The sequence below is a fragment of the Tachypleus tridentatus genome, chromosome 10 (assembly GCF_004210375.1).
Source record: "Tachypleus tridentatus isolate NWPU-2018 chromosome 10, ASM421037v1, whole genome shotgun sequence".
Lineage (NCBI taxonomy): Eukaryota > Metazoa > Arthropoda > Merostomata > Xiphosura > Limulidae > Tachypleus > Tachypleus tridentatus.
In genome coordinates, this window is record NC_134834.1 from 64,778,428 (window position 1) to 64,797,345 (window position 18,918).

An 18,918-nucleotide genomic window follows, 5' to 3' on the forward strand; every position below is an offset into this window, starting at 1 on the left:
ATGAAAGACTTTTACCATATAGCATCAATCTGCTCCCAAAGAGGTTGAAGAAGGACACAGAGGATGTTCAGTACCTTTGTATACTTAACAGGTAGCTGCTTGATGTGTGGAATAAAGGTCAGCTTATGGTCAAAGATAAGTCCCAAGAACATTGCCTCAGGGAACAGGAAGAACAACTCCTAGATGGAGCTCAGGATCAGAGTGAATATCCCATTTGCAGCAGAAAAGCATGCAAACAGTTTTAGAGCAAGAAAAGGTAAAACTGTTTACTGTGGTCCACTTCAGTAAATGATTGAATGCAGTCTGTAGCTGTACTCAATAAACTTCATGCTCAACAACTGGCACGAGATGTGGAAGTTGACTACATGGAGCCCATTTGCGAATGTAGAGGGGAGTTGTCCACTGATGGCATTAATCTTTATAATGGAAAGTATGACACTCAAGACACAGCCCTGAGAAACTTCAAAGTTCCTGTGGGAAAGAACAAAAAAGTGTTGAACCCATATGGACCTGGATTGACTGGTGCATTAAAAATGTTTAACTAAAATGAACAAATGGCCACAAAACCCATACGAGTGTAGATCTTGCAAGATGCCATACTTCAACATAGTATCATAAGCTTTCTCAAGGTAAAATATTCAGAAATAAGACATTGTCACTTGAGAAAGGCTTCCCTTATTTATGTTTTAAGTCGAATCAGATGGTCCATGGTAGAGTGCTGTTCTTGGAACCCACACTGGGTGGGCGAAAGGAGGTTGTTTGATTCGAGGAACTAAACAAGACAAGCATTAACTATTTTCTATAAGATCCCACATAAACAGCTCGTTAAAGCAATTAGATGGTAGTTTGAAGGAATCTTGAAATCCTTCCCAGGCTTAGAAAAATGGAGAACAATAACATGACACCAAGCATCAGGAAAAATTCTCCTGCCAGATGCAATTAAAAACAACCAGAAGAATAACAAAAAATGCAGGAGAGAAATGGTGCAACATTACTTAGTGAATATTATCAGATCTTAATAATGTACTGCCAGACCAATGAAAAGCAAGCTTGAGTTCCACCAGTGTAAAAGGGCAATTGTACGCATTGAGATGATCAGCTTGAGGGAAAGAGTTGATCACTGTGTCCAAGTCTTGATGGCTAAGAAGATGGTGGATGAGGCAGAAGTGCTAGGCACACAAGAAAAGCTTTCACCAAGAATATCAGCAATGCTCTGGGTATCAGCAACTTCCTGATCATCAGAGAGAAAGACTGAAAGAAGGGAAGTATACTGCCCACTAACCTTCCAAATCTTGTCCCATATGACTGAAACTGATAGTAGAACAGATGCTAGTTGTGAACTTAATCCAAAATTTTTCTGGCTTTGAAATCTTAACTGTCAAACGTGCACAGGCCACTGGAAAGCAATGTGGTTCAAAAGTGTGGGATATCTATGAAATGTATCCCAGGCCTGTTTTTGAACCTTCCATGCCATGTGGCAGGCAGGATTCCACCACGGACAAGGATATAGTGGAAAACGTGTTGAGGTTTAGGAATACATTGAGCAGCTGCTCGTATATTATACAGTCAGTTGCTGCTGCCACACAGTTGTCTATTGCTGGCTGACAGACGATCAAGTTCTGCTAGAGCAGTGAAAGTGGACCAGTTTGCCTGATCCAGCTTCCACCAGGGCACACGGGTTAGGTGGCATTGACCATGGCCAGTCTCTCTAAAACTATAGGAAAATTACCACTGCCTCATGGATTATTATCAACCCTCCATGAAAAATGGTAGAATAATGAAGGGGAGCAAATTGAGAGATCAATAGCAGTAAAGAACTGACTAGGTGCATGAAAATAAGCGGAAGAACCAGTATTCAAAAGAGAAAGGTTGTGATCAGAGAGCATATGCTCTACGGTGCAACCTCTCCCATCAGTATCAGCACTTCCCCAAGGGGGTTGATGCCCATTAAAGCCCTCCAGGATTAAAAAGAGAGATGGCAACTGTTCAATGAAAGCATCAAGGTCTAATTGATCATATGTCTCTCCAGGTTGACAGGAAGAGAGAGCAAACAGTGATGGTGTGACCCAAGAAAACACGGATGGCTATGGCCTCCAAGGGCGTGTTGAGTGACAAAGACAGGGTGGGCACATGCTGATCAACCAACAGTGCCACCCCTCCATGTACTCATCCATCACACAGTCTGTCATTTCTGTACAGAGAAAACTGCCAAAAGGTGACTGTATCAGCAGGTTTCAGAAATGTTTCCTGTAAGAAAAGACATACAGGATGGTAGGAAGCAATCAATGTTTTCATGCCGTCCAGATTAGAACATAAACCTTGACAGTTCCATTGTATCAAGATGGCCATTTTTAATGACGTGTAGGCAAATTGGCTGAAGAACCCTTCTGTTCACAACCATGTCTTTTTTTCCTCACTGTCCTTATTTAGAGGAGGTCTATCAACCTCCATGGATCCTGCCCTGGGTCGATTGGGCAGGTCTTTGTTGTAGAAAGGTGATTCCAGTAACTGAAGATGCAAACGAATGACTGTTTTGCATCTTGGGGTGGGAGAAAAAGAAGCATCTGAAAAAATGCCTGTACCTGGAACCAAAGGATGTGAATCTTGGGATTTGTTGGAATGTATGGGTGTAGAAGTTGATTTACCAACTTTTTAACCATGGAGGTCAAAAGGCTTTTCATTTGTTTTGAGAACAATTCTCTTGGAGGCACAGAGAGATCTGTCTGCATTCCCACTGTAGTAGTGGAATGAAGTGCAGCAGCATATGTCTAAGATGATGTGTTGGACAGCAATTTCCGAGCCTCAAGATAAGTAATGTTATGAGTCATTTTCAAATGATGTACCTCTTTTTCCTCCAACCATTTAGGGCAAGAACTAAAGTAGGAAGGGTGAGAACCATTGCAGTTGACACAATGTGGTCCGTTTCACACTCATAGGCATCATGGTCCTTGCCACCACAACAAGCACATGTCAGGGAACCACAACATGATGTCTTTGAGTAACCAAACCTCTGACACTGGAAACATCGGAGAGGGTTTGGAATGTACGGCTGTACCCTGCAATTTAGATAACCTGCCTTGATGGTGGCAGGTGCACTTGGTGATGAAAATGTCAAAACGAGGATATTTGTTGGCAGTGTAACTCCATCTTTGCAAGTGGAGAAACCAGTGAGAATCTCTGACTTGGGGATGTTCTTCAAATCCTTCTCAACAATAACTCTTCGTGATGAATTCAAACTAGCATGAGATGTAACCTCAATAGGTATATCCCCAACTGCCTTTGAATTCAAGAGGAGTTCACTGTGTTGGGATGTGGATGTTTCAACCAATATGTCTCCAGATCGAAGCTTCTTTACTGAACTTGGAGAGTCAACAAGTCTCTCCAGTCCCTTCTGAATAAAAGAGGGGAACATTTGCCCTAAAGTTTTCTCTGAAAGAGAATGTAGAATGAGAAAATGAGGTACAACTGGTGGTACAGATGTTGAAGATTGCGGATCAGAGTCTTCAAGACGTGGTTGTTTACCTATTGACTGTTGTTTCACTATTTTATTTAAATTTTGGTTTGGAGGATCCATAGGAAAAAAGAAAATTTCGGTGCCCACTAACCCCACCCACCGTGGAGCCCTGCAAGGGGATGCACTACAATGTCAAGCAAGGACACTGCAGCAATGCCAGGGTTTCGTGAACACTATACCAAAACACCAGCATCAGACACAATGTCCACAACACCCATTGAGGACTTCCAACACTGGTACTTAGTTGATCCTAGCCCAAGTGGACCAGCCAACTGACCCAAGGGGGCCACCCAAAGGCCACCCGTCTACAGGAATTCAAGGCCAAAGTGGTGTGTTAGAGTTGGACCTCTCAACCACCAGGATACTCTCCTCCCCTTCACAGGACACACACACGGCAAACATGTGGGTGGATGGTTTAGATCCCAGAGGAGGTAACCTGAAAGAACAGAACCTTCCCTGGGAGGTCCCCTCAACATTGAAAGAGCAGATGGAGGGATCAATTACAGTAAAAGACTGACTAGGTGCATGAAAAAAGGTACAAGTCCTGGTATTGAAAAGAAAAAGGTTATCATGCAAGAGAATACTCTCTACATAATGATCCCTCCCCATCAATATCAGCACCACTCCAGAGGGGATCATGTTCATTAAAGTCTCCCCAGGATTAAAAATGTAGATGACAACTGTTCAATGAGAGCATCAAGATTTCCCTAGGAGACAGTTAGAGAGAACAAACAGTGATGGTACAACCTAAAGAAACATGGATGGCTACAGCCTTCAAGGGTGCATCGAGTGGCAAATATAGGGTGAGCACATGCTGATCAACCAAAAGTAATGTCATCCAAATTAGAACAGAAACCTTGACAGTTCCACTGTTTCAAATCAGCTGTTTATACTTATTTGAAGGAAAATTGGATGGAAAGCCCTTCTGTTTTTGACCATGTCATTTCTTGTTATCAGAAGGTCTATCAACCTCCATGGATCCTGCCCTGAGTTGAGTGGGCAGGTCTCTATTAGTAGATGAAGATTCCAGTGACTGAGGTTACAAACAAATAATCCATCAGCATCTCAGGGCCAAAGAAAAAGATGCACCCAAGAAAATGCCAGAAGTCAGACCCAAAGGAAGTGGATCTGGGAAGCCAGTAGATGAAACAGTGGGGATAGAGAAAGTGTTGATGTTGACTTGTCAACTCTCTTCACCACAGAGGACAAGTTTCTTCATGTGGTTTGCAAACAATTCTGTCAGAGACATGGTGAAATCTGTCTGCACTCCAACTATACCAGTAAAATGGAGTGCAGCAGCATACATCCAAGATGGACAGTAACTTTCAAACCTTGAGGTAATAAATATTATGAACCATATTCAAATGCTGTACCTCTTTTTCCTCCACCCACCTAGGGTAGTAATGAAAGTAAAAGGAGTGAGAGCCTCTATAATTAGTACATGGAAGGTCCATTTTGCACTCATCGAATCATGGTCCTTGCCAAAGCAATGAGCACATGTCAAGGAACCATGATGTCTTCAAGTGACTGAACTAATGACAAAGAACATCTGAGAGTTTGGAATATATGGCCAAAACTTGCAATTTATATAACCTGCCTTAATGGTGGTAGGTGGATGTGGTAATGTAAACATCAAAATTAGGACACTGATCAGCATCATAATTCCATCTTTGTGAGTGGATATATGCTTCATGGCAAAAACTCCTTGGGTGGAGAAACTAGCAAGGATCTCTGACTAGTGAATGTTCTTCAAATCCCTTTCAACAATGACTCATCATGACAAATTCAATGTAGCATGGGGAGCAACCTCAATGGGTATATCCCCAATAACCTTCAAATGCAAGAGGAGGTCACTCTTTTTGGAGTGGATGTTTCCACCAAGATGTCCCCAAGAACATAACTTTTTGACTGACTTAGAACAGCCAGCAAACCCAATTAATTATTTTTGAATGAAAAAGGGAGACATTAGCCCTAAATATTTATCTAATAAAGAATGTAATATCAGGAAATGAGGTACAGGTGTTGAAAAAGTAAAAGATTGCAATTCAGAATCTTCAAGACATGGTTGTTTACTTATGGTCTGTTTTTATTACTTTATTTTTAAGTTGGGGGCTCCAAAATAAAGAAAGAATATTTTCGTGCCCACTGACCCCACCCACCATGGAGTCCTATGAAAGGACACAACAATGCCAGACAAGAACATTGCAGCAATGCCAGAATTTCATGAAGACTATACCTGAACACCAGCATCAGACACAATGTCCACACCATCCACTGAGAATGTCCAACATTGGTACTTGGTTGGCCCTAGCCCAAGTGAACCAGCTAACAGACCCTGGGAATGCCACCCCAATGATGCCTGTCTATAGGAATTCAAGGTCAAAGTGGTGTGTTAGGGCTGGACCCCTCAACCACCAGGATCCTCTCTTCCCCTTTACTGGTTGTCACACATGGCAAACACATGGGTGGATGTTTGGATTCCACTCTGGGAGTTCCCCTCACCATGTACAGGAATACACACTGAGGGAAAAAAGAAAAAAATTAACTAAGTGTGAAAACTTATTATTAAAAAAAATACCCAATTAAAGTCACAGGCATACAGTTAAAATGTTTTGATATTTTTAATGTCTGTAAGGAATCAAGTTTCCAGCTCCTCTTAAATAATTTTATGTTTAACATGTGATTGATATAAACAAGAATAGCTGAAATTAGTATGGCTAGCTGTGCTGAAAATAAGACTTCAACAACTAGCCAGAAATTGAAAGTCCTAATGCTTACACTTAACAAAACAAATTATGTAGATTTGTACAGTAAAATAGTAAAAGTCCAAAGTAAAAAAAAAATGCATATTATTGGAAAGCAGCTGCCCCCTACAGGAGAAACATTTGCTCTATACCTACTTCTCTTAATCTGCCAACCTAATATTTGGGAGCAGGCTCATCTTCCATTCCAGAATAAACCAGAACCTTTCAGTTGGCTATGATAATGAAACAGAACAAGCTACAGTCTAAACCAATGAACCAAGGTGTATTTGAACCAGAATTAATAATTTTTCTGTGTGAATACCCAGGAAATACATGTAATGTGACATCTTAATGTATGAGCAAAATTAATACATAATCATATACAAAAGTATGTGGTTTTGATCTTGCTTTACATTGGAACAATGATACCAAATATTATGCACTGACCCTTTCACATTTGAAGCACACGTACTAGAAGATGACAGTTGATTGATTGATTGTTTTATGGCACAAAGCATCTAAGCTATCTGCACCAAATGTTCAGTAAAACATAAAAATAAAGTAAATGTAGTAAAATTCATAAAAGGAAATGAAGGTAAAACAAAACAGCATTGAAAAACATAAATAGCATGAAACCAATGTTGATATCTAGACTACAATGTTAAGAGAGAAACCAGAGTAAGAGAAGTTGTAAAAGACTGTCGGTAGCATAATGGTAATTATCATAACCTGTCAGGAAGACTAACAGGTAAGTACAAGAACCACCTTTAGTCACATGAAGTTGGCCTTTCCAGTCCTGGTTCCAGGTTATGTGTCATTATAGCCATTATCAAAAGGTAAAGTTATAAAAGTGTTAAAAGACATGCAGTAAAATTGTAATAATAACTTGCCAGGACGACTGACGAGTAGTTCAAACAGCAGCGTTAGTCACCCGAAGTTGGCCTTTCCAGTACTGGTGTCGAGTTATTTAATGTTATGGCCTTTTTCTAATTTCAAATCAAACTAGAGAGATTGTGTCTCTTAAAAGAGAACCACAATAAAAACGGTTCAATGAATAAATATAAAACTTAAATGACATTAAAAAGATTAATGGCTGTTAAAAAACTAAAAACTTTATCAACGTGAACAGTGTCACCATCACCAATAACACTCTAATATTATGGACAAACCTTGGGAAGATGACAGAAGCAGTTTGGTATTCATTTTGAAGGTTTAATAATAGCTAATCATGCTGATTTATGGATAAATGTAATGATGTTTACAGCTAGTGGATGTTAAAAAAACTACCCTTTTCAAATCAAAAGATAATACAGACTACTATATGACTCCACTTTTATGCAGTGAAAGTGTATTTAAAAAAAGGGAGTATATGTTATTTATATTAATAGAAATATCTATCCCAATTTACAAATATAAATATAATGAAAATCATTAGTTATTAATAATTTTATGTGAATAAAACATTTATAAAATGATCTGTGACCATATTATTTACATTGTTGTTTTATTCAATTAATGTCTTTGTCAGTCACATGCACACAAAATTAATGTAAGCAGTTAATTTAGGTAAGGATTATATTGTGGTATTTGTCAAGTAAAATTTAATCTAAATTAGCATCAAATATGGACATGTTCCTTTCTTTACTGAACTCAGGCAATTTTTTTGCATGCTTTAAGATTTTTAATTATAGCAGACAAATATTTATTATACGTTTAGAGAATTGCATCCTGAGTTTTGCGATTCCTGAAACCTTTTGTTGCAATTTGCTATACAATTCTCTTTGTTTAAATTCCAATTTGGATGATCTAAACTTTTCATCTCACAAAAGCAGCACGAGGTAGATAGGTAGGTATTTCATGTTTATTGGCACAAAGCTACTAGACTATCTGTGCCAAACAAGATGTAGTATACCATAACGGTATATGGAAATTAAGGTAAAAATATGTAAAATTAAGACCAGCCAGGAAGACTGAAGCATTAAGTTCAAACTTGCTGTCAGTCACCTGAAGTTGGCCTTTCCAGTCCTGGGTTCAGTTAAAAAAAAAATTAAAATGTGGAAAAAAAAATCATGGTAAAACAGTATATGGACCAACAAAAAACATTAAGTTAAAAAGACCAATGCCTCTTAAAAATGTAAAAACATGAGTGAGGTGGGCAGTATCGCCTATGACATTGGCTAATATCAAGGGCAAACCTACCTTAAAAATATGTTTGAAATGGCATCTTTGTTCTTGGTTGTAACAATAGAATAATAATAAAATATGTATGATTGTGACCTGAGTGCCACACATACCACAGATAAAAGGAGAGGTGAATTAAAAAACTGTGATCAATGTGTAGCTTAGCCAAAACAACTTCCTCCCTTTGATCTTTACAGAAACAAGATGGCCAAAGAGCTAAAGAAGGCTTGATTTGAAAAAGCTTATTATTTCGTTGCTCACTCCAGGCCAACTACCAACTGGTGCACAGTCGGATTTTGATAACTGGGCCATAGTCCATGTATGGAACAGGTGCTATGATGATAGAGCAGATGGTCTTCACCACTCTGTGAGCTAGCTAATTCCCATGAATACCAACATTATTTGGCATCCAAAAAAACTGGACAGAGATAGATGATATAGATGGGCCAGTTTGTTTTGGATATTAATAAGGACAGGGTGATAACTAACATGGAATGATGTTATGGCCAATAGACAGTTGAGTGAATCAGTATAGATCATACAATTCATATATTGCATAGTTTCAATATAATTCAGGGCAAGAGAAATGGCATACAATTCAGCAGTGAACACAGAAACTGTGAAGGAGATTCTGTGTGCTACAACTGAACTGTAACAAACCATGGTAGAGCCTACAGAGTCACCTGATTTTGAACCATTTGTATATATGGAAATGGATGGATCGTTTGAAAGATCAACAAATAAAGAGTGATATTTCCAGTTAAGAGTACCTGCCTTCCTCAGATGATCCAAAGATAGGTCACACTTGGGGATAGTAATTAGCCATGGTGAAAAAGGCCAATCTGTGGATACTGCTATGCTATTCAAAGATAAATCCAATTTTTCTGATTGCACCTGGATACGAAGGTTAAAAGGAACAATGGCAGATTTTCTATTATAAAAAAATGTGGCCCACTGAGGATGGAAAACACAACCTCAAGTAGGATGCTGTGGTAAAGAGCAAAGTTTGGAGGCATACATGAGAGAGAGTTGCATACGGCAAATATACAGATGGGGTTCATGGTACTCCACATCCAAACTTTGGACTGGAGAAGTACGAAAGGTCCCAGTACAAAGCTGAAGCTCCTGATGGTGGATAGAATCCAAAATTTTCAGTGCTGAGGTTCTGGCAGAACCATAAACCATAGACCCATAGTCAAGTTTGGGTCAGATAAGGGCACAATAGATTTTAAGCATGGAGTATCAATCTGCTCCCTCAAGAGGTGAAAGAGAGAACACAGAGGATGTTCAGTGCTCTTATACATTTGACACAAAGTTGCTTGATATGTAAAATAAAGTTTAATTTACAGTCAAATATAAGACCTAAGAACTTTGCCTCAGGGATGACAGGAAGTACAGCATCATCAATACAAAGTTCTGGATCTGGATGAATACCCCATTGGCAGCAGAAATGCACACAAACAGTTTTAGCGAGAGAAAGATGAAAACCATTTGCTGTGGTCCACTTAAGTATAGAATTGGTTACAGTTTGTAGCTACCACTCAATAAATCTCATGTTTGATGACTGACATGAGGTGTGAAAGTCATCAACAAAAAGACCATTTGCAACTGTAGGGGATAGCTGTTCACTGATGGCATTAATCTTTATAATGAAAAGTGTAACACTCAGAACACAGCCCTGAGGGACTCCAAGTGCCTGTGGGAAAAAATGGCAAACTGTTCAGCCCACATGGGTGTGGAATTGGTAGTTCATTAAAAAAATCTTAATAAAAAGTGGCAAATTGGCATGCTGTCCTTATGAGTGAAGGTCTAACAAGATGCCATATCTCGATGTTATATCATAGGCTTTCTCCAAATAAAAAAATAGAAGCATTATGTTGTTCCTTTGAAAAGGATTCTCTGACTGATATTTCAAGGTTAATTAAGTGGTTCTATCATGGAGCATTGTCTTTGGAACCCACATTGAGTGGGTAAGAGAAGATTGATTCAAGGAACCAGACAAGATTAGTATTAATTATCTTCTCTAAGATCTGAGACAACTCATCAAAGCAATGGGACAGTAATTTAAAGGAATCTTTGGATTCTTCCCAGGTTTAAGAATAGGGAGTACAATAGCTTGGCACCAAGCATCAGGAAAGACATTCTCCTGCCATATCCAGTTAAAGACAGCCAGAAGAAAGGTGGCATAGCATCTCATAATGTATATCATTAGGACGAACTGATGTATTGCCAGACTGCTAAAGCACAAGTTTGAGTTCCACCAATGTAAGAAAGCAATTGTAGTCATAGGGATGATCAGTCGAAAAAGAAAGAGGCAGATGATCAACTCGTGTTTTAATAGCAAAGAAGGAAAGGGATGAGTTAGAAGAGCTAGGTACACGAGAGAAACATTCACCAAGAGTACTGGCATGCTCTGAGCATCAGTAGCTTCATGGCCATTGGATATTAAGATAGAGAGGGGGGCAAAAGTATGCCGTCCACTCACCTTTCGGATCTTGTCCCATATGACTTTTGAACTGGTGGTTGAAGAAATGCTGGAGGTATATTTAATCCAAGATTGCTTCTGGCTTTGATGTCTAACTCACCAAGACTGTGCACGGGCTTGCTGAAATACAATGTGGTTTGTAAGCATGGGGTATGTATGAAATTTATCCCAAGCACATCTCTGAGCTTTTCATGTTATAGAACAAGCAGAGATCCACCAAGGGTGGGAATGCTGTGAGAAAGATGTTGAGATTTTGGGGATGCACTGAGCAGCTGCTTGGACAATACAGTTAGTTACTGCTGCTACACAATCATCTATCAATGATTTACACAAGATGGCAGGCTCATGTTCAGAGAAAGCAGTGAAAGAGGGCCAGTTGGCCTGGTCCAACTTTCACTGAGGCATACGGGTCAGGTGGCACTGACCATAGCCAATCTCTCTTTATACAATAAGAAAATGATCACTACCCCATGGATTGATGTCAACCTCCCAAATAAAGCAAATGAAAAGTGACAGGGGAGAAGACAGAAAAACCTATAGCAGTACATGACTGACTGGGTGCACGAAAATAAGTGTAAGAGCCAGGTTGTGATTCAGGAGCATATGCTCTATAGTATGACCCCTCACATCAATACTAGAACCACCCCATAGGGGATTATGCCCATTAAGATCCCCAAAAATTAAAAAGGGGGTTGGCAGTTGCTCAATGAGGGCATCAAGGTCTGAGGGATGATAATTTTTTCCAGGGAAAAGGTACAGAGAGCAAACAGTGATGATACAACCCAAGGAAATAAAGATGGCTACAGCCTCCAAGGGCATATTCAATGACAAGGACCAGGTAGACACATGTTGATCAACTAGCAGTGCTACTCCCCCATGTCCTTGTCCTATACATGATCTGTCATTTTGGTATAAGGAATATTGTCAAATTGTGACTGTATTAGTAGGTTTTAAAAATGATTCCTGAAAAGAAGAACATTTGGGATGATAAAATTCAATCAAATCCTTGATGTTATTCACATTTGATTGAAAACCTCGACAGTTACATTGGATCAGTGTGGCTATTTTCCTTTACTTTGTTACCATGCCTTTTTTCTTTACTGGATGTGAGTCGGTCACTCTCTAGTGATCCTGTTCTGGATCAAATAGGCAGGTCAGAGTTTGTAGAAATGTTCCAGTGAATGAGGACATGAACGAATGGGTTGCTAAATTTTTAGGGATCTAGACAGGAAAACCCCATGGAAGCACCTTGGCTTGAACAAGTTGAAGTTGGGCAATGACTGGAAGATGTGATAGGGACAAAGATAAAAGTAGATACTGATTCGTTAACTTTGTTGATTTTGGAGGGTACTAGATTAAGATGCGCCATTAAGGATTATGTAGGAAGCATGGAAAGGTTTGTCTGGATGCCTACTGTAGTAGTAAAATGGATTACAGCAGCATAAATCAGAGATGAAATTTGGAATAGTAACTTCCGAGCCTCTGAGTAAGTAATATTATGAACCGTCTTGAGACGTTGTACTTCTTTCTCTTCTTCCCATTTATGGCAAGAAGGAATATAGGAAGGATGTAGACCATTACAGTTAACACAATGCAGTTCTAGTTGGCATTCAAAAGCATCATGGTCTTTACCAGCACAAAGGGCACATGTTAAGGACACACAGCAAGAAGTTTTCGAGTGACCAAATCATTGACAATGAAAATATCTAACAGGGTTAGGAATATAAGGCCGTACCTCACAATTCAGATATCTTGCCTTGATTGTGATAGGAGGACGTGATGTTGTAAATGTTAATATTAGAACATTTGTCAGCTTCATAATTCCGTCTCTATGAGTAAAAATTGGCTCACAGCTGTAACACCTTGGCTGGTGAAACCTGCGAGGATCTCTGACTTAGGAAAGGTTTTTAAATCCCTCTAAACTGACTCCTCTGGAAGAATTCAAAATAGAATGAGGTGTAACCTCAATGGGTATATTGATGGCCTTTGATTTCAAGAGGAGTTTGGAATGTTGTGATGAAAATGTTTCCACTAAAATGTCCCCATACTGTAACTTTTTTACCAATTTAGGAGAGCCAGCAAGCCCTTCCAAACCTTTTTAAACCCTTCTGAATAACAAAATGGAGACATCTGCCCTAAAGGTTTTTCAGTTAAAGAACGTATAATTAAAACTTGCAGGACAGATTCAAGTTGCAAGTTTGACCATACAGAGTCATCAATGCATGGTCATTTGCCAGTAGTCGGATTTTTCTCTATGTTGTCATGCTTGTTTATTTTTTATTTCAGAGGTATCCATAATAAAAAAAAAGAATATTTTGGTGTCCACTGACCCCACCCACCATAAAGCACCACAAGGGGATGCACTACAGTGCCATATAAGGTCACTGCAGCAATGCTAGAGTTTCGTGAGCGCTATACTCGAACACCAGTATCAGACAATGTCCACTACACCTATTGAAGACATCCTATGCTGGCACTTAGTTGACCCTGGCCCAAATGAACTAGCCAATTGATCTTTAGGGGGGCCACCCCAAAACTGCCCATCTACAGTAATTCAGGCCCAAAGTGGTGTGTTAGAGTTGGACCTCTTAACCACCAGGATCCTCTCCTCCTCTTCACAAGTCACCATGAATAGCAAGCATGCAGATGGATGTTTAGATCCCAGAAGAGATAAACTGAAAGTACAGAACCTACTCTGGGAGGTCCTCTCACCACACTACAGGAATTCACACTGAGGGATAGCAGCACTATTTCCTGGAGATTAATAAAGGTTTATGAATGTTCCAAAGGAGTTGTTGTATAGTTACTTATGAAAAAAAAGCAACAACATTATGAAAACTTAAATTTTTCCAATTGTTCTCTTTGTTTTTTAATATAAAGCTACACAATGGTCTAACTTCAATTTGTCCACCACGATCTACTGTAAGTCTATGAAGTTATGCTTGACCCACAGAAGCGATGGTATAAATTTTGGTATCTTAGACATTCACACAAGAAGTTAAAAAAATAGGATTAAATTTTCTTGTTGAACAATGACACACACACAGTAGAACTTACATTGGTAGAGAAATACAGTTTTACACTATTGTATTACTACAGCTGAGTAATTAACAGGAATTTACTAACTGATTAATTACTGACTTAATTAATTGATTACTTATTCTCATGTGAGATGGATAAAAAAACTGTAATAATAAAAATTAGGTTTCAATACCTGCAATGGACAGAGAAAATTGGTACATTGGTAGAGAAATACAAATTTACACTCTTGTATTATTACAGCTGGGTAATAACAGGAATTTACTAACTGATTAATTACTGACTTAATTAATTGATTACTTATTCTCAGGTGAGATGGATTAAAAAAAACTGTAATGCTAAAAATTAGGTTTCAATACCTGCAATGGACAGATAAAATGCAGCTTATTTTAAGTTTTGTTTAAAAGCAAACACAATAGCAATAAACTGATTACTTGAATAGTTGAAATTATTGAAAATAATAACAAAAACCCTAATTCAGATATGTTCATTTTTTATATTAAATGATTTAATAGTACTCTTAATCAGCAGACAGTAGGAATAATTGAAAACAGTAATAAACAAACACTAGTTGATTATTTTCCTAACACTAATAGGTAATAAATTCACTCAATTTCTGTTCAAATGTAATTGTAAATGACACTGACTGATGTAATCAATGTTCATAGGCAACCAATTATACCAAATAATTGGTTTCACACCCACCTTTCTATTACTCTTCACACAATAAAAATGTGTTAAACATATACATGATAAGAAAACATGAGATGAACCACAAATACTAACAAAAAGACGAGCACAATATCAGGCCAGAAGAAATTGCGCAGAAAGAAAAATGTTTAATATTCAGGTTAATAAAGTTGTGTTAATAACTTTTAATTTGCAATACTACTGGATGATTACTGGAAATCGATGACTGACTGCAACTGTCGGGCTCATTAATCAATTGCATTTAACTAACCAATTATTCTCACATGAGACTTATCATAATTAAAAACAGTAATGATTGGAAACATTAATTTCAATTATTTGACTACTTTTGTGACATAATCAACAGTATTATAATTTCAAACAACCTACTTTTTTTACATAACATTAACTGATTCTATGATACTTGTAAGTAATCAATTATATTGAGTAATCAAATTAATTTTTCAACTCTAATTTGTACCTTTTTGCACGCACCTTTTCAATAAAAATAATTTCAGAAGATTGTTTGTTCATTTTATCTTTGATTTTCACTTTCAATGAAGTTGTTTGTGTTTATTAATAAATTAAAAATAAACACTTGTAAATGGAACAAACCTTCTGCAATTATATCTTCAACTGTAACACTAAATCTTCCAACATTGAATATTTTCCCTACAAAGCTTGTGGCCTCTTTTGGTGTCTGCTCAGTTTTATTTTCAAACTTAGAAAAAAGTTTCTTCATGATGAAGTCAACCAGATGAAGCACAGCAGTTGTGTTATTCAAAAAAGGCTGCCTTCAGGAACATCTGGATTGCTGGAATAGTCCAAGGTATGCATATCACCTGGCAAAATAAAGAAAGAATATAACAATATATAAAATGTAACCAAACTACATATACTTCCACTAACTGTTTAATAAGAATTTTATAGAACTGATGTACAATTTAAAAATAAATAAGTGTAAACATGTAAATATCTTCTATTCTCCGTTTAATCTACCTTGTCTCATTCAATCACTTTATTTGGAAACTTTTGCCATACACAGAGAATCTTATCACTCCTAGGCACAAAATGAGTACAATGGACAAGTCTTAAAAACATTCTAAAGACTTCCATAAATTTCTATGCTTGATTACAATTCATTGTGGCAACTTAGAAAACTTACAATGAAAATTAAAATATATCAGTAGCTAATTTATAACTTCATATTATCAACCAGTTAAATATTAACACACTTTAATGAATAAAACATTGTGTAAATTCATGAGTTACATAGAAAACGCAAACACTAAGTTATTTCAAATTACCAATTTCTTGACAAGTTTCTTATTGTACACTACAGTTGGGATACACGTTTTATCATTAATAGTAGTTTTTGAAATAATTTAGTGTTTGTATTTAATACTATTTTATTAAATTAAATACTATTATTAGAAGACAATACAACTGTAAAACAAATATTCAAAATATGTATGAGATAAACTGTAAAAAAAATAATCCATACATAAATAAACAAATCTGTGGTAAAGAACTATTCAAGAAGACAAAACACGTGTGATGTTAAGACCAATATTTCAATTTTGTAGCATTACACAAATGCATTAAGTTATATTTAGCATGATAACTGTCCTCTGTCCTGTACATTTATATTCAATTACCAACTTGATAATGTTACTTCACATTTTAAGAGTTAACACCATCTAACTAATGTTACAATTGATGTGCCTCAGGGAAATATGTTAAGATTACTGCTATTCTTAATTTATATTAATGACATTGGTAGAGAACAATCAATAAACAAGCCAAATATACTGATGATAAAAAAAATATATTATATTTGGCTGGTCTTAATGAAAATGCTATGATTTTTTGGAGAGACTTCACCAGTTGGTTCGATGGAGATACACAAAGGAAATGATAATTAAATTTTATATTAAGGATACTAATATGCATATGGCTCACCATAAGATAAATCTCAATTGCAACTTATATGAGGATACTTTTAATTATGTGGATGAGTTAAATAATCTTGGAATATTTACTGGTTGATACAACTTATAAACCACTGAAACAATGTTCTATTGTAAATAGTAAACCTAACATGATTTTGTGTTGTAAACACAGGAATATTGACTTCAAACTTAAAGATCATGGGTTTGTTGTAAGAGTCGCTAGTTTGGTCTCATATGAAGTTTTACATAACTTATCTAAATGATTCAGTAAGGACATGAAGTTGTTGAAAGTGATTCAGAAAGACTTGAGATAATTTCACAGATGGATGACTGGTAAGTTGCAATGATGATGGATGAAGATCTCTTAATTTGTTCTCTCTTGAAAGCAGAAGGATCAATAGTCAATCTAATTTAAGCATTGAAAATTATGGTAAATGAAAAAATTGATATATTAATTTTCCATGTACAATCCTGACAGCAGTGTAACAAAAGGTCAGTGATAGAAAAGGCCAATGATATCTGCTGAGACACTTCCATGTCTCAACAGTGGTAAGAGTTGAATAAACTGCCATCTAAAGTGGTAAAGACTGCAACATTATACAATATAAAGAAAAGAGGATAATAATAAATATTGGGAAGATAAAGACTGGATTTATTAGTTTTGTTAATGTTTAAGAGAGGTTGAGATATACTTGACAAGTTAAAAGTCTCCCAGAGATCCCAAATTTATAATTAAAATTTATAAAAAATCTCATCATTTAGTATTCATTAGACAAAATTTCACATCAAAGAATTTGCCTACTTAATTGAAGTATGTACACATCAGTTCTACTACTAGACACAACCATTAAAGTCTTGGAAGTTTCTCTTTATGTACTCTATGTTATTTTTATTAAATAATTCAATATAATTCTAATGTTAAGTTGACTAGGTTATCAAGTCATCAAGCCAAACACTTTGTTTGCACTTTGGTGTCTGCAAGTGCAAAGACATGTAGGCCAGCTTTCTTATACTTATAATATCTAATTACCCACCTGTTAGTTTGAATTTAGAGTATGTTTTACTTATTTGACACTACAGCCCAGTATTACCACACATAAACGTTCCCCAATTCTTGAATTACAACAATTGTTAACATGATTTTAAAATCATGTAATTACTTTCAAATGTTTAAGCCTAGGTTCATTATAAATCACTTTAGCAACTCACAAATACAATGTACGTAATCACAACGGTTGAAATAAAATTTCAGTTTTTGCATTACTGTTATGTTCTGGAACTCAAAAACTATCCAGTGTTAACGTTATAAACTAACAAAAGTAACATTAATATTAATACGTAATAGTAATAATTAGTAACACTAACACGTTAAATATCACTTGCAAGTTCCAAAGGCTGAATTTTTTAATAACGTTGATTTTTGAAAGGTTACATTTTTATCTATTCACTACAATTTATAACTACAAAATAATTTAGTATAACTTATTATTATAACATTAACAACGTAAAATACGTGTTATTTCTTGTTGTTTTAACAACCACTGATCAAAAATCATCACGAACAAGCTTCAACCGGATAAAGCCCGTTGTTCAACTTCAAACTACAATTAACTCATTAACTAAGTACCATCTGCAGTTCTAGTAGTAGAAATATTTACAATAATACCAGTAGATCAATTTACGATTATGTTAGGCTTAAAAATACTTCAAATTAAATATGCTAACACCACAAATACTTGGTAGAATAAAATGTATAATAATAATTAATATTAGTTTTTATTACTAATAAATATCGTACAAGTAAAAATAAAAGAAACAACTAATATTACAACACAACTTCACTTACCTATTTATTTAAAACTACAAATGCCTTTTTATTGCTTGAGTAACATTTTTAAAATCCATTTTATTACAACATTAACACTATTATAATAATTAATTGTGTTGTTTGTATAACTCCCACTTCCCTTTCTGTTTCCCTCGCACATAAGTTAAATTTCTACTTCTACTGCTCTAGATGGGAAATCTCTTAACCGGATGTAATCCCTACTGGTTTAAAAGTTACTCACCAGAGGTACGATTAGATTTCAGAATTAAGGCCTATTTACATCGAACGTTTACCGAGGATATTCACCTTATATCTATTGTATGTTTCAATTCTAGTAATGAGAGATTTTAGAGTTCACAATCAACATAAGCGTAGTCGCCATATGAGACACAAAATATGGAATTTATATTATTGTGTGTGTGTATTTTGCCCGATTCATTTGTGGTGCTATTTACCTTGATCTTTGGGCCTGGCATGGCCTAGCG

The 18,918-nt window shown here is 36.5% G+C and overlaps 1 protein-coding gene across 1 annotated transcript in view; it reads right to left on the reverse strand.

Moving 5' to 3' along the window:
* The window catches only part of LOC143228366 (uncharacterized), a 68,393-nt gene extending 49,738 nt beyond the window's left edge, over window positions 1–18,655 (reverse strand). The window contains exons 1-2 of the mRNA XM_076459634.1: window positions 18,452–18,655; window positions 15,269–15,495 (exon numbers count right to left, since the gene is read on the reverse strand). Of these exons, the coding sequence (XP_076315749.1) occupies window positions 15,269–15,395 (127 nt within the window). The 5' untranslated portion in view covers window positions 15,396–15,495; window positions 18,452–18,655. The remainder of the gene's footprint in view (window positions 1–15,268; window positions 15,496–18,451) is intronic.
* Window positions 18,656–18,918: the final 263 nt, after the last annotated feature.